Source organism: Pezoporus occidentalis, unplaced genomic scaffold (genome assembly GCF_034315485.1).
Source record: "Pezoporus occidentalis ecotype Australia unplaced genomic scaffold, CSIRO_AGI_Poc_V1 ctg296, whole genome shotgun sequence".
In the NCBI taxonomy this organism is placed as follows: domain Eukaryota; kingdom Metazoa; phylum Chordata; class Aves; order Psittaciformes; family Psittacidae; genus Pezoporus; species Pezoporus occidentalis.
This window is the reverse complement of record NW_026914896.1, coordinates 19,380-35,682: the sequence shown is the minus strand read 5'-3', so window position 1 is coordinate 35,682 and position 16,303 is coordinate 19,380. Positions and strand designations below refer to the sequence as shown.

At 38.3% G+C, this 16,303-nt stretch overlaps 1 protein-coding gene across 4 annotated transcripts in view; it reads left to right on the top strand.

Moving 5' to 3' along the window:
* KIAA1328 (KIAA1328 ortholog) overlaps positions 1–15,815 on the top strand; it is a 148,395-nt gene extending 132,580 nt beyond the window's left edge. The window contains exons 8-10 of one of the 4 annotated variants that reach the window (XM_062626655.1): positions 4,026–4,207; positions 11,075–11,162; positions 13,122–15,815. In XM_062626655.1, coding sequence (XP_062482639.1) covers positions 4,026–4,207; positions 11,075–11,162; positions 13,122–13,155 — 304 coding nt within the window. In that variant the 3' untranslated portion in view covers positions 13,156–15,815. Of the gene's footprint in view, positions 1–4,025; positions 4,208–11,074; positions 11,167–13,121 lie in introns of those variants that run through there. The other 3 variants (XM_062626654.1, XM_062626652.1, XM_062626653.1) reach the window with 3 other exon arrangements.
* Positions 15,816–16,303: the final 488 nt, after the last annotated feature.

Below are 16,303 nucleotides of genomic sequence, written 5' to 3'. Positions count from 1 at the left end.
TGCTGCTTTATACTGAGCTGACTCTGGAAATTGATCTGGCTGAACATTCTCCCAGCCAAAGTGTGGGGCGGGAGGAGAAGCAATTTTCAGCCTGTTTGTCAGACTGCATCTGAAATGGCAATTCATGTTCCACCTACAAAAACGTATTGCTTGGGTTGTCTACTTATCACCAGTTTTGCATCATTAAGTGTTATGCATTCTTGGCCTGATATAATTGCAGCAGATTGCACACATGAACTGTTAATTATTTTATTTTTAAAACAGAAATTGCAGAACAGGAAAATAACATTCCAACATGTTTGCTTTTGGAGTTAACCCACCATGGCAATCTGTTAGTTTGATAATGGTTAAACTCTTAAACCCTTGCCTCAACAGGGTGCAGTAGGGTACCATTAAGGCAGCCATCTGTTGAACATACATACTGGAGGCATGAATTGCCTTGTGGTTTGGGTTTCTGACTAGTTATAATATATTCATGTTTTGTGGATGCCACTGATCTAACACTGGAAAATGCATGGAAAAGATCAGAGTTCAGTGAAAGGTGAGTATCCAAATTTGGGATCGATGCCTGAGATCCCACGGAGCAGGGAAGAGATGAAACCTCGTGGGTGTACACATGCTGATAGTAAATGCTGCTCTCTGGCAAGAGTCTCAGCTGCTTGAGTTGCTTAGCGATTCAATAGATCTGTAAAACTCCATTTGCAGACCAGGGCTACCATTATGTTGGATTGATTCATCAGGATGAGCAGCTAAAACAAGTTAAATTCTATCAGAGTTTTCCTGCATGAATTTAAAAATGAATTTAGTTGGTTCTAAATGGACATTTGTTTTAGTATCTTGAAGAACTGACTTTCCTCTATTAAAGCAGAATAATGTATCTATATGGTGCCCTAACTTGAACAGTACATAAAGATTAGTAAATAAGACCCCATTAAAAATACTTATAATGTAAGTAACATGGGTCCCAGTAGCCTTTCTAATGTCCATTAATGCTTATTCTGAGGATCAGAGCTCATTTTACTGAGCCATTTAGTCAAACCGTGTGATTATTTAGAAAGTTAATTCATGCATACTAAAATCTAGCTTAAGTAATGCAGAGGGTAGGAGGTAAAACTCTATGGAGACGATAGTCCTTTTTGTTATTTAATGATCAGCCATAATTAACTTGCAAATTTGAAATAATTAGAACAAATTAAAGGTATTTAACTTTGCCTCCCTAAAGAAAAATTCAAATTGCACCAAATGCAGCTTTAAATTATTCAAGTCTCAGAGGTCTGTGCTGGGTTTTTTTACAATGCCTTTTCTATGATGAGAATACCAATCTGCTTTTTGTCAGAAAGCATCCTATCAAGTAATTGTTCTTTGTGTCTAATAAATGACAGCTATTCTTCTTTGTAAAAGTATTTCAGTCTCTGAAGACTACATCAGCATTTCCATGGCATTTTAATTCAATAAAACAAAAGGTTAATGTTTTTCTACTTTTTAAGGAATGCAAATACTAGCAGTATTCAATGGGTCCTGAATGACATTTAAAATTTGCCATTCATGCTCAGCGGGGATATCGCGATAAGAGGCGCAGACAAAATGGAAAAAAAGCATTCAAGGTGTGTTTTGCTTTGTTGGTGATGTACTTGGATATTCATAAGGAAGCAGCAGTGATGAGACTGTCCATGCCACTCTGCAACTTCTGCCTTAGTATGTAGGCTAGGTAGGTTAATAAGGTCTTTATTTAGACAGTCTTCTCTGTTGTGTAGTTCCAGGGAATAGCACGAAGATTAATCGGATATCATGGTGCCTTGCAGGAAGTCCAACAAACCACACTGCATTTGAGTGATACAATGGATTGCTGAATTTGAAAATAGAGAAGGAACTGTTTTGTCACTTAATCTGTCTAGCTATGCGTAACTGATCCCTTTGGACCATATGTTAGTTTAAATTTTCAAGATGGCAGGAGTCACATCACTTATCTTACTGATTATTCCACAGGTGAATGAGTAACTATGTTCTGAAATAGACATACAAAACCCCCCCTTATGTTTTCTTTGTTTAATTTTGGTACATCGTTAATTACTGTTTTTTTTGTATCTCTCCTCATGATCCCTCTCTCTTCTTGGTATGCACATTTCTCAGGTGTTTGTTGAGGTTGTTATTAATTGTTTAGTGATCTATAAGAGCAAATACACTTGTTTTTGTTATTTCTTCATAAATTACCTTCTGTAACTTCTTAGTGTGTGTTCCTCTTTGAATTGTCTCTGCCTTAGCATCATTTAAACCAGAACTCAGTATTCTAGAAGTAACTGCACCGTGTAAAAGGTATCACAGCGAAAAAGTGGAATAATTGCTTCCTCATCCACAAGCCAAAGGTCACTGTGTTCACAGAAGATCTGAAGGTTGTAATTAAACGTACTTTAAAAACTCAGAAAGCATCTAAATAATGACAACCTTATTGTGTTTTAAATGCTGCTAATCATCCAAGTACAGGCAAATGCAATGTCAAGTCCTGTATTATCAGAGAAATCTGGTCAAGTATTGCACCTTTAAGCCTCTTCAAACATTTACTAGGGTCTAACCCCACTTCTGGCTGGGTTGCAGGAATTAGTAGGTTAATAATTTCATATAATTCAAATAAGATACTAATTTAGTCGCCATAAATTTTAATAACACTTTGCAACATTATTAGTGGCCACAGTTTGAAGCCCTGAAGTAAACGGAGGTTATTCAGAGAAGTTTTATCCAACACTTCAGCCAGTTATTACAGGTCATAAACCATTAGATACTGTTCTGCATTAATAATACAGGAGTAATACTAATTGTCCAACAGGCGCAGTGGGCCCTATTAAACAATGGCTTATACAGCACATTGATTTGAAACTTAATTTAGCTATCATTTTCTGAGGGGAACATCAAATACCTGCGTTTTCCTTCACATGTACAGTAACTTCATAGTGTAAGCTTTCAGATAAAAGTTTCTTGTGAATGAGCCTCCACAAAGCTGTACCCCAGATAACACAAACTCAGTGGCAGTCTTTGGGTTGCCCATGTAAAATTGGTGCTTAAACAGGAAAATGATTTGTTTAATCTTCTGTTAACATAGGAAAGCTGTATGTCACTTCCATGTTTGCAAGTAGAGCAGTATTATCTTGGGTTGAATTGTATTTTTTCATGGGGATAATCCAAAGTTTTCTTTTTGTATGTGTTTTTAATTGCTTTTTTTATGACGGTGTGGGGGCTAATGACATATGTTGGGAGTCCTCATTTAAAGCGGTAGTTGTTTTCAAGATGGCAGAATTTGAAAGCAGGTTGTCTTCACTGAGGGAAAGATGGGTCTCCACAGGCTCCCGTCTTCCACAACTGCTTGCTCCACACCACCAGATTTGCCTCCTGGTGCTGTCTGTGCTGTGTTTATGATCTTGTGCTGAAGATCATCTTGAGCCATACTGGTTTTGGTTAGCCTTCTTTCCTTAAACTGCTGCACTTGCTTCACCAAATACTCTTGCACCAGTTTGTTCATACATTCTCTCTCCTGCTTACAGGTAGCTCTGTTCATTCATCTCATCTTCTTTTGTATCTCATTTATTTTCTTCTTGAATGGAGGTATTGCCATCCTGGTGATATTTAAAAAGCATGTAGATGTGGTGCTTAGGGACATAGTTTAGTGGTGGACTCGGCAGTGTTGTCTTCCTGGTTGGCCCTAGTGATCTTAAAGGTCTTCTCTAACCTAAACAATTCTATCATTTTATGATCTGCTTCCCTGTTGCAAACCATGGCTCCATGGCTTCTCTTCACTTAATCTTCTCTATTTCCTCTTCGCAAAGTGAGCATTTTTTTAGTTACTGTTTCTTCCAACCTTGCTCCGCTGTGCTGGACAAAGCCCTTTCTGTATCTTCATCCCACTTGCCCTGTCCAAACAATTCAGGAAATACAGGACCTAATGCTTCCAGGGAGTGAAAATGTGGGAGAGGGCTGTGTGCAGCATTGAAAGGTCTGAATGCATCATGTAACTCCATGATCTTTCTTTCCCCCAGTGTGCCAGTGTCGAAACGTGAAGATTACTTTCCAAGGACACCTCCAGTGAACAAAGCCTCCAGAACACCAGGAAGTGGTGGGAGTAGTTTGGGGAAGAAAATGATTGGGTTTGGTGCAAACATGCAAGATGAGAGAACCCTTCTTGTGCAAACCAAGAGGGAAGGCACCAAGTCAAGGAAAGGTAAGGGGAAGCACACTGTATTGCGGGGCCATGAGTGTGCTGATGGCATTTTAGAAATTTCAGATATAGGATTCAAGAGCTTATCAGTAAAATGCACAATCAGAAGGAAAGGATTGCAAGTGGCTTGAAACAACCCGAGAGAAGGGAGCTACATTTAAAATAATAAAGCGCATAGAAAGCCTTGTAAGTAACAAGTGATCTTCCTGGCTGGTGTTCCTGATGGAAAGGAGAAAAATAGCCCTTTAATCTCAAAAAGCTACTTCAACAATTCTTTTTCTTTCCCAGCAAGCAGAGAGAATAAGTGCAGTGGGGCTTGCTCATGAAATGTAATCTTCTTCGTATTCTTTTCCTCCCCAAGTAATGGGTCCACCATCACAACCTCATATTTTGCCTCACAGGGTTGTCTGTACAGCTAGAATCTATCCTGCCCTTAGCTTAGTACCTCCACTTAAGGAGCAGAGAAGCAGTCTTTCTTAGAAAGGGTTGGGAACAAAAGCAGCTTGGATGTTTCGCTGCTGAGCCTTGAACATAATCCTTGGTTCAATTATGAGCTACCTTTTTTTTTTTTATTTTAACTTGTCAGCCAGTTTGCTGTATATGTCAGCATAAAAATAAAGAAAATGGCAAAATGAGAAGAAATGTGGTGCAGTTCTCAAAGGAACAAATAACTTGTGTTATTGGTTAAGACTGTACCAACATTAAAAAGCAGTCCCTGTGAAGAAACTTTCAAAAGGGTATCATCAGCCTGGACCCAAACAGTGGCTGAGGTTAATCTCTTCCAAGGCACAGCTACAAAAGTTGGAAGCCTGTAAAGGGCTTGTGTCCAAAAAAATCAATTTCTAATTTGAAACAAAATCATTTTTGACTAACAGGGGTTCAGGACCCATTACTTTTGCTGTATAGTCTGCTGACATTTCACACTTTCTGTTGTGCACAATGAATCCTAATAGTCATTTTATAACATTGCTACACCAATCAATTTAAGCAAGAGAAAGCCGTTACAATTCTGCAAAGTTTCAGGGGCAATTTTCACTGATGGTTTTCTTTTATGGTTTTTTTTTAGCTATCATTATTTTTTTCTTCTCTTTCCCTCTTCCTTCTCCCCCTCCTTCTCAATAGTGTAGTGATGAAATTGAGATTTTTCACAGTTGGATGATGGGTTTTGTTCCTTGGATAGGGGTAGTCTCCAAAAAGGTAATTTATTTGCCATAGATTTGGGGAAAAAAATCCAAGCTGGCCTCTTCTTCATTCATTTCATTTTGTAGTACTTAGGAGAAGTTACAAGCTGCACCATGCTATTGCACATAACAATTGAGCTGCACATATGCTGATTTAGTGATTGTAGTGGTCAGCATATTGTCTGAAGATGGTGGGTGTCTTTCGCAAACACTTACTGGGATTTCTGGCTTTGAAGATGTAGAGCTGTGTGGCAAAATTTAACTTACAAACATTGGCACTTGCTGTGATACCAGATAAATTTCAGAGAAATGCTTTCAAGCTGTGGAACAACCTGAGGTCTATTACTGATTTGAATGGCTTGTTTATCACAAGGCAAATTACCTAGCACTAATCACTGAAGTTGAGTCTTCTGTATTTAGTATCTTTTTAATTGGCTTCCTTCTGTTATATGTTTGGACTTCTTTAACAAGCATACACATATACTTCTAAAGTATTTTTTCCATCTTTGGATATCACCAGGGCACAATGTTAAGTTTCTTAATTCCAGTTAGCTCTGGACATAGCTGCCTCTGTCCTTGTTTCTTCTGGATCTTCCCATCTGTTGCTGACCTGGGATTTCTGCATCAGAATTTATTGTTTTATTGGGAAGCAATTATAAAGCATCTAGCAAAAACAAAATAAGGGATGCTAACACTGTTTACTGTGGTGTAATTTATAACAGTATGGTGTTTGCCTTACTGTGTCAGAGTGCTGAACCAGCAAGCCTGGGTATCTTGGATCCCACTACTGCAGTGCGTTTACCTCAGCTCTCTAGCTAAGCCATGTGATGTGGGAAAGGGGAATGAAGTCAACAAGACAACATCTTGAGGAATGAAACTCAATATTATTTAACCCCATACCTTAAGGTGGCCTTTTGGTCAGAAAACAGCAGTGCTGGACACTGTATACGGAAACATGTCCACTGAAAGCTTCTTGAGAGTCAAATGCTAACCTATTGCTACAGAGGTTTATTTTTCTCATGCCTTGATCTTTCTTTTCTATTCTATTTAAACTGTATATTCTTCAGGATGGGCACTCTCTCCAGGCACACCTTAGTGCAGTGCCAGTAGTGATGTGGGTCTTTGGGCTCACTATGTAATCTCTTTGTACCACTGGAAACGGTGGTTGTATCCGGGCTATGGTGCAGCTTATGATAGTGTCCCTCCACAGCGACATACGCAGTTGTACCAGGTTTTTGTGTTCAACTACCTCTGACTTCTTAGATTTTTTTTGAGAAGATAAAAGGAAAACATTCCCATACTGGAATGGTGGAAGGCTTTACTGTTCGAAGGACTGTTTGCTTACTTTGAGTGCGGTGTTTGGAAGGCTCACGTTCCAAACCCACTTGTTTCTCCCTGCAGATGTTTAGTAATGGGGAGAAGAGCAAGAAGAACATTGTTAACCTGTTTCCATCACCTCACGGAGTGGAAGGGGCACTTTTGCCCTCTTTTCAGGGTAGAAGCTTAGTGGATCAACTTAGGCAACCAGCTTTTATTCTCACTGTTGCTTTTTGTCTCCTGTTTCTATTTGCTCCTTAAATTTTATTCCTGTGCTTTAGGAGGTGCTTTTGTCTTTTAGACAAACTTTTTTAGTTTTACCAACAAAACTTTAAATAGATGAAAAAATCCTGAAGTCTTAGATCTTTCCAGCAGTAAATTGTTTTTGTTGGTGTCACCACCAGCTATGTCAATTTGTACTAAAATCTAACAACTCTGGTTAAAAAGCACTGGAGCACAGAAAGAAGTGTTTCTCTTCCTTTCTGCCCTGGAAAATTTTACTTCTAGGCTGTGAAACTAAACTATATTCTATCCATTGTGTTCTGCAATTTTGGGCACTTCTTTACATTTTTGTTTAAAGTCTTCCTCTTCACAACACTTCCTGAAATACCTTTACATTGAAACAAAGAAAGAACTAATTTTCCCCTTTCTTTTAGGGGGATATAGCATCTGCATGGTATTGAATAGCATGCATAGCTTTCCTTTCCATATGTAAAAGAAAAAGGCCAGGGAGGGAAAGTTATTTTGGCTCACAGAATCTGTACTTTTCCAGGGGCTGTTTTTTCAGTAGGTTTTCTAAGAGAGCTTCTTTGGGATTTAGAATCTGGAACTTCTTCCCTAGAGGGAAGACTCTTCCCTACAATTGAACAGAGCAATTAGTTAATATTAGTGAAGCACTTTGAAGATGTGAAGTACTATATAAATGTTAAGTATTATGAATATTAGTATTATTCAATTCATAAAGATTTATTTTATGATTATGAACCTAGATTTCCCTTTGCTTACTTGCATCCCATTACTGCTGGAACCAGCCTTAAATGTATTTCTTCATTCTTAGTGTTTACACTTCCAAAATGTGGACTGCTGTATTTCTCCATGTTCTTCATGCTTTAGTTGTCTGTTCCTCAAGTAGAAATAGACAGCTATTTGAATTTTCTTGAATGAGTCTTTAATCTATTTTAAATCATTCCCATACCAAGTTAACCAAATTGAAAATAGTATTTTTAACATTACCATTTAGAAGACATCTATAATTGCTTTGGGATAGCTTGCCTTGCAAGCTTATATCTAGTTTGTTTTTTGCTAATCTTTGCTACCCCAGGTTCTCTCCATTGCTGTCAGATTATCACACCATATATGAGCCTTTTTTTTTTTACCAAGGGTGAATGTGTCTGTTCTTTTTCCATGTTTCTTGCTTCTCTAGATCATCTGCAAGGTCTCCAGTCTCATACCGTCTTCCAACACCTGCAAATCTAATTAATTTGCTGTCATTTGTATCACCTTGGTTCTCTATGACTTTTCATAAATAATTACCAGTCACTTCATAAATTCATTAACTAATTCCCTTTAGCCCTGAAATATATATCCTTCAGACTAAAGAATTTGTATCTCTTTTTTCCCTGATAATGTCTTTTAATCAGCTTTATATAGGCAGGTATTATACATCAACACGGTCTTCATTATCTCCTACTTGCCAATATTCCTTTTTGTTATTTTTTTTTCTCATAGCATATTTTAAAATTATTAGTAGCTTGGTCACTTTGGAATCGTTATTGATTTAATCTTCATATGTTCATAGACCTGCTTGCTCTTTGGTGTTTCTTTTGCCTCAGTTGACTTGCATGCCTTTGTCAAGATGTATTTTTAAACATTTTTTTGTTTAGGTATGCACTTATTCAGGATTTTTTGCCAGCCCTGTTTTATATCTGCGCAGCATAACAGCCTCAGTATATTCCTACTTAGTTCCTTTTCTTGTACTCCATTTCCAGACCTGGTAATATTTGCAGACTTGGGTCTCTGAACAGTCCCCTTGAGGCTGTATTGGCCACTTCCGAGTTCATATATTTTGTTTTTCAGAGAAATACATCTACTTCGCTATGAAGGTAGTGTGTTGACAGTGTGCCAGCCTTTTCTCTTAGTAGGAATTGAATATATTCTCCTACTCACCAGGTTTTTATTACTTTGGTCTTATTTTCTTAAAATCCAGCTGCCTCATTCCACTGTCATGTGAAATGATTTCTAAATATCTCTTATTCGATCTTAAAGCCAAGAGTCTAAGCAAGAGGCTTCCAGTCTTTATAAGCATACCCACTCTTCTCATCCTGGATTGGCATACTATCAAGTTACCAGGGACACACAATCAACACATATCCCCATGATATTTCTAAGAGTTCCTTCGCTGATAATTAACTCTTTGTAAGGCGAGATCTTTTCACTGCATGGTACTGAAGCACAATGCATGACAGGAGGGCAATAAGAACCCATTGTATTTTTTTGTTAGTCTCCCTGGAACACACCTTTAAACGTGGGTTTACAATATTGTATGTATTTACATACATCTTAATGCAGTATTTAATCTTAATGCAGTATGTAATCTCTTGAACATCTGTAAATTTTGCACTGACGCTGGAATTACAACCTTGTTGCTTCATGTTTCAGCATGGATGGTAGATAATGTTTCTGTTCACAGAGCTGGGAAATATTTAGGCATGACAGAATTACTTAAAGAGCTAAATACTGATTTGACTTTAATTTTTGCTGAGACTTGGAGATTTCCCTATAGTTACTATTTAGTTAAGTGAAGTTGATTGGACAGAACTAATAAGGCTAGAATATAAAAGCCCACACTCACAGGCTTTTGCATAGTAGCTCACATTACTTCTAATTTGCGTATTCCACTTACCTTTGACTACCTGTAAGCAAGTTGTCTGAACTAAATCCTATCTATAAAACCCAATTCTCAGCTGGGTGGGTGAAAGGTGGAAAGATAGGTGGAAAATTGGCTGTACCACCAGCCTCAAAGGGTGGTCATCGGTCCAGCTGGCAGACACTTGCTAGTGGTTAATTGCTTAACATTAACAACCTGGACAGTGGGACAGGATGAACCTTCAGCAAGTTTGCAGATAACACCAACTGTGGAAGTGGTCACTATGCTGCAGGGTAGGGCACAGTGTTCAAGGGACCTTACAGGTTAGGAAAATGGTTTGACGGAAACCTGCTTAGGTTAAACAATGGGAAATGCCAGTTTCTGCAACAAGGTTGGACCAGTCTCGTGTAACAGGGCCAACAGGGCAACTTACAAAGCAGTTTTGCCAGAAAAGGGCTGAGCATCCTGCTGAACATTAAGTTGACCACGAGTCAGCAGTGTGCCTGTGTGCTGGAGTAGCCAAACCTCATACTAGGCCATAAGAGAAACATTCTGGTCATCAGTTTGATGAAGTGACACGTGCCCTCTGATCAGCTCTGGTGAGACTGTATCTCGAAAGTGCTGCGCCCAGTTTGGGGCTTCACAGTGCAAGAACATTGACAAGCTGTAGGAAGTCTAGCAGAGGCAACCAGGACAGTCAGGGCGTTGGAGCATATGACTGCTGGGGGAGGGTGAGGAAGCTGGGTGCAGAGATGATGCAGCACATGTGTTCTGAGTTCTTCAGGTACCTAACGAGAGAGTGTTAGAGAAGAGGGAATCAGACTGTTGTTGGGAGAGATGGTGAAGGTTACAACTCCAGAAATTCTGATCAGCTATACAGCAAACATTTTTTTGCTGTGAGGATGGTCAAACACTGGAACCAGAGAAGCTGTCCAGAGAGGTTGGTTTGCTATCAATGGAGACATTCAAAATCTAACTGGACAAGTGCCTTAAACCTGGTCTAGTTGGCCCTGCTTTGAATGGAGGATTCGGCTATATGACCTCCAGGTTTCACCTTTCAATGTAGAATACTTTGTAATTCAGGAGTTATTGGGGTAGAGGAAAGAAGGAGTGGACGAACAGTTTTATTTTATTGGAAGAAAATACTGTTACAGGGATATTTACACTTGGAAAGTTAGCATCTTGTAGCATGTCATGAGAACTGCATTTGTGAAACAAGCTGAATCCTGTGAACCACTGTACGAAATGATAACAAGTCTCTCAAACTTTGGGCAGCAAGATGGAGACTGTATAGTGTGACTTACTCTGTAGATTTGATTCTCTGCGATCCTGAAGTGCATGCTATGGACATTACTGTCAGCTGATTGCCATTTCACTGTATATATGGCAATCCAAAAGTGTTGCAACTTTTAGTCCCAGTGTTCTGTAATAATGCAGAATCACAAAACATCTGTCCAAAAATTCCTAGCTTCTGATAATGTGGCTTGTCTTCACTTCATTCCACAGGGACAACTTCAGGACCTAGGAAGGATGCAGCTACATCTCCCATACTGATAGGCAGCAGCACATCCCCAATCCAGCATGACATTTCACAGTAAGTCACTAGGTAATCTCTGGTTTAAAATTCTGCAAACACAACCATCAAATTCTCCTAGATGCACGGAAGTAACCGAATTTCTATGATATTTCATATTAGCACGAGCTGGATAATACAAACTAAAAACTAAAATATCCTTTTGACATTTATAGTATGCCTTAAATTACTTGTTAGAATAAGAAGAGCAGGAATATGCCAAGTTCTAACATTTTAATTTTGCTTAGATTTTGAACAGAAAGTATGTTATGTTCCAAGTCCTGACACATTAAATACATTTGTAAATAATTTGAATGGATGGTGTTAACCCCCTGTTAGATTTTTAAATCCACTTGAAGTTCTTAATCCCCCTGTACTTAACCCCCTCATATTTAATCAAATGGCATTTCTTTTAAAATGTTTTGTACAAGAGTTGTTTTATGTTTAATGACAAGCAACAAAATCACATTAAGTCAGCAATTCCTGATTATACTATATATCTGCACTAAACGCACTGGAAAAGCAGCATTATCGCTTCTGCTCCAATGAAGAAACAGAAAGCAGCATTGTTGTTACACTTACGACATGAAAAACAACTTGCCTTCTTTAGGTAGGATTACAATTCTAGCAGTAAGTGCCTAGAAAAACAGCGTACAATCCTTGTTTTTCGTTATCATATCCCACATTTTCTTATAATAATATCTTAATTAAGCAACAAAGTAAACGGAGGCAAAAGTATGAATTTGCTGTGTTTTACACTGCTGGGTGGATGATTTTGTGCAGTGGGATGGCAAGAATGTATGACCATTCTTAGGAAGAGTTAAATGTTTCTTGGAGAATGAGAGGGCTTGAGTCAGATTTAATATTCTCTTGGCCCAGTGGGCTAGGAAAATGTATGCCTGATATCATCCCTGTATTCTTGGCAGAAGCTGGCAGTTTATTTCTATCTTCTGAGAGAACTTGCAATATATAATAGGTGGTAAACTACTACCAATATTGACAAATTTGTACTTACTTGCTATAGAAACACTTCTTTTTTCCTTCTGAATGAAGGGATGGTAATTCTGGAAGGATTTAAGAACTGGGATAGATTGTGCTCTGTTTCCCACATGTAACAGTATGTTTAAACCCATAGAAACTACAGGATTGCCTAAGCATTTCTCTTAAAAGCAAGGGTTACCTTTGCAGGGTGGTAATATCAGATAAAGAGTGTGTAAAGGCATAGCTTGATACCGTCTAATAGTGATAAGTTGAAATTCCATTCAAGCACTGAGGAGTAGATATAATTATTCACATCATACACAACTGTTCAGAAAAAGGAATTTTATTCAAGAGGATTGATGGTCCATTCTTTTCCACAGAGGGGAGTAAAACATTTGTTGAAATATGCAGTTAGAAATCATATCAGATAAAGTGATCAGTAAAAGGAGTCTGATTAGCTGTCATCCTTAAAGGTTTATTGTACCAGTTGATGACAAATTGTGAAAAATCCTGTATTTCTGGGTGCTGTCTTGCATGCTTCCTTGCCTTCTTTCTCTCTGCTGGTGCTGTAAGTATAATTGACCAGTTTAAGCAGCCATGTTGTGCTTTCCCTTACTCATGGCCTTCTCTAATTGAAAATGGTAAATGGACAAGTATTTCTGTGGAGACCTAAAGCTGATCCTATCCTTCATCAAAAAACCTGCTTGGGCAGCAGGTCAGTCTCAATTTATCATGCAATGGTAATAAGCTTAGACTGCAGGTTTAACTAACTAAATTAATCAATATTGAGAATTATTGCTGCTTTTGTGCCACTAAAGTTAGGTTTGTCAGCATGTTAGTTATAATCTGTGATTCTGGGGAGGGAGAGGGAGTTAACAGCTTAACCACAACAGTTGACCCAAGCCTGAAACTTACAGCACAAAGCCCTAGCCCGAGAGCGAATTTATTTATTCAGCAGTATGTGTAAACCTAATTACTTCTGACTATTTAAATTTATAGGACTAGATTCAACTCATGTTTGTGCCAGCTTTAACTAGCACGAACCCTGGCACCCGGCAGTAGCAGCAATGGAAAGCCTGCCAGGGAGAAGGTGTTGGAAAGCGACAGAAGCTCCCTGCCAGCACAAGGCATCAGGGTGCTTGCGTAGCTTCTGGGGAGGGCTGGCTGGATAAGCAGGCATGGCAGGTAGAAGATGCGATGGCTTGATAGCCTGTCTTGGCAGTGCTTGACTGGAGGCTTCAGTGTGTTACAGCTACCTCATGCTTGAGGAAGAATCACTGCAGTCCTGCTTTATTCTCTGTCATGGAATGAATCATGTCTGGGACAAGAAATATGTGTCCCTAGAAGGTAAAAAGGTGTGTGCTTCGAGAGCCTTAGTGCTAGACCTGTAGAAGGACCAGACTTGCAGAATGAGTGTGCACAAGGTAGTTTCAGTGATATCTCTGAAAGAAAAATAGCATTTCTTTATCTGGCATCCTTAGTTGGGCTAATAGTGGACTTGTTTGCCCATCGTGCTTCTACATATAACAGAGTAGGTATGTTATGCTGAGTGATAGGAAATACGACACTGCTTTTCATAATAAAGCCAAGCATTGCATGTTTGATTATCCAGTGTTCTTAAGCCAATGTCTACACCTGCATGAGCCCCTTGAAAATATGTTCACAGCAGGTCTGGAAAGCATTTCCACTCATGTACTTATTTATCCAGACCAGAGCCCATATACTGGGGATAAAAAAACTCCCACAGGCAAGGTTGGGGTTGTGCAAATCTGGAAGAATAAGTTTGTTCCTAAAAGCGTAATTCCTCTTGACTATTTAAACATTACCTTTTTGTTGATTTGGGATGTCTTTGTCATAACTGTTGTTTGCCTAGAAGGAAGACTCGTTTTGGCTGTGAGTTGGAAAGGAGCTGGAAAGTAGGGGGTAGTGGCATTTGTATGGTTTCATTTAGTAATGAAGTAGTTTTTACATAAACTAGATCTTACCTTGGGTATAATCAGGTACTGATTTCAGCTAAACAAGTGTTGTGCTGCAAAACAGAAATGAGACTGCTCTAAATCAAAGTATTAAGCTATTTTTTTTTTCTACAAAAATGTTATAAATTGTGCCTTGTGAAAGACCATTTAATTTGATTACAGCTCTGGTGCAATTGTCAGGCTCTCCCCACGCAGAAACAGTTGTAGTGTTGAGTTTGGCACAATAAGTCCTATAACACTGCAGATAATCAAGCACTTAAAAAGATACCAGCAAAGGTTGTTCTGCTCACCATGGAAACAGATAATTCTCCTGTAGCATTTTTCACTTCAGGCATCTAAGAAGTGAATTTAAGAAGAGTTAGGTAAATTAAGGGATTGAGTGATAGTCTGGGATTTAAGCATTAAGCCTGTGTTTTCTTGTTGCAGTTTTAAATCAAGAGCTTTAATGCTAGCTGAATCCATTGTCTTGGAGTGAAGTTTCTTGTAGCCATTAAAATAAGTGATTTAGAAGTTCCTGCAATATGAATACTATATTCGAGCTATATTATTATCTGTTAGACTACAGTGGCCTGTTGGAGTTTTTATAAACAGATTGTAATGTGTAAATTTCTGTTCAGGGACATTTTAAAAACAAAACTATTTACCCAATTGCCCAGCATATCTCAGGTGAATGTGTATTCAGGGACTTTTAAGCAAATTAATATCTGATGTAAAAATATAACGTGCAGAGTTGTATACTTAATAATGCACACTGGAATAGTCTAGAGTAGATCTGTTAGGCTGAGTGTTAGGAAATACGATAGTGATAAGATTTAAGCTTTTGCCTTACATATGTGGTGGTTGTCTTTCAGATCTGTGCATGCTGGATGCTTAAATATGGTTCTGCTCTTAAGATGATACAATGAAGTTTCTTCTAGTGTAGAGTCCAAGCGAGCACTGCAAAGAAATAGATACTTTTTTCCCCCCTTAGGATCAGACGCCATTCAAGATTCAAAAGGAGAATGAGGAAGATGATGATGAGAAAACTTTCATTCCAAATCAAACTTAAGACCATTTAAAGGCATTAAAAGTTTTGAGTGGAGTGGTGAGTTAGGTGGTGAATGTGTTAGGGGACGTGAGTTTTGCCTTCTCCCTGAGAAAGCCAGCAGCATGAAAAGTCCAATATAGTTCCATATTCAAGTGATAAAACCAGACGTTGGCAAATTAATCTCTCTTATTCACAGTGTAGGTTGTTAATTGTTCTCTCTGCTGGCTGTCGATATAATGTGAAATTTTCATTCCCCATTCAAGATGGAAAAAGTTGTGGCTGAAAATGTTAACATTTGCATTTTTATTTGTTGATTTATTTAAAGGACAGCCTCTCTTACAGCAATCCATCACTCAGTGACACCCCAAATATGAATAATGTATTGTAGACTTGTGGTTACAATATGTAATAAGTGCCAGAGACGGCAGAAGAATGTTAACTATGTTGCAAATGTAATATTTATCGACTCATAGTTTATTGCTTTTGAGGTTCAATAATACTGACCATAGGACATTAATATCACTTATCTTGATTTTAGTTGGGCACCTCTGTATGTAGAAATAAACCATCTATCTCATACTTACAAAATAAATGTGAATTTTACAGTGCTTTGTAAGAAGTGCATTGTAGATTTCTTTGCTTAGTGCTCACAATTCTCCTTTTCTGCCTTCTCATTTGCTTGTGTCTGACATTGATCCCACTCCAGTTGCCTGAGCACCTCAGCATTCTTCTCGAGGCTTTATTTGCTGGCTGCATTATGATCTTGTGCCTCTGATGGTGTTTCCGCCAGTTCTCTCTTCCTGTTAAAGACCAGTATGGAAAAAGACTGATAGTTTTCTAATGCTTCTATCTGAAAAGACACTGCCTGAGAGGCTAAAACAGAGATAGCTTCTCTTTTGGAATGGCATGCATAGGAAATCTAATTCATCTCTCTTTTGGAGGATCATGGGTATCAGAAATAGAAGTGTTTAATTAGGTCAACAGTTGTTATTGCAGTCATGGCATTTATTTTCAGAGAAATTTTTAATCAATGAATAGAAATACATGAGAGCAATTTTGGAAGATTAGTATTTAAAAATCAGTGGATTTAAGAACGAAAATTTTCTTAATAGTCTGTGTAAGAAAAAAATTGCAATGAGGCAAACAGAGTAGCAAGTCAATCAGTAGTAATCATTTCT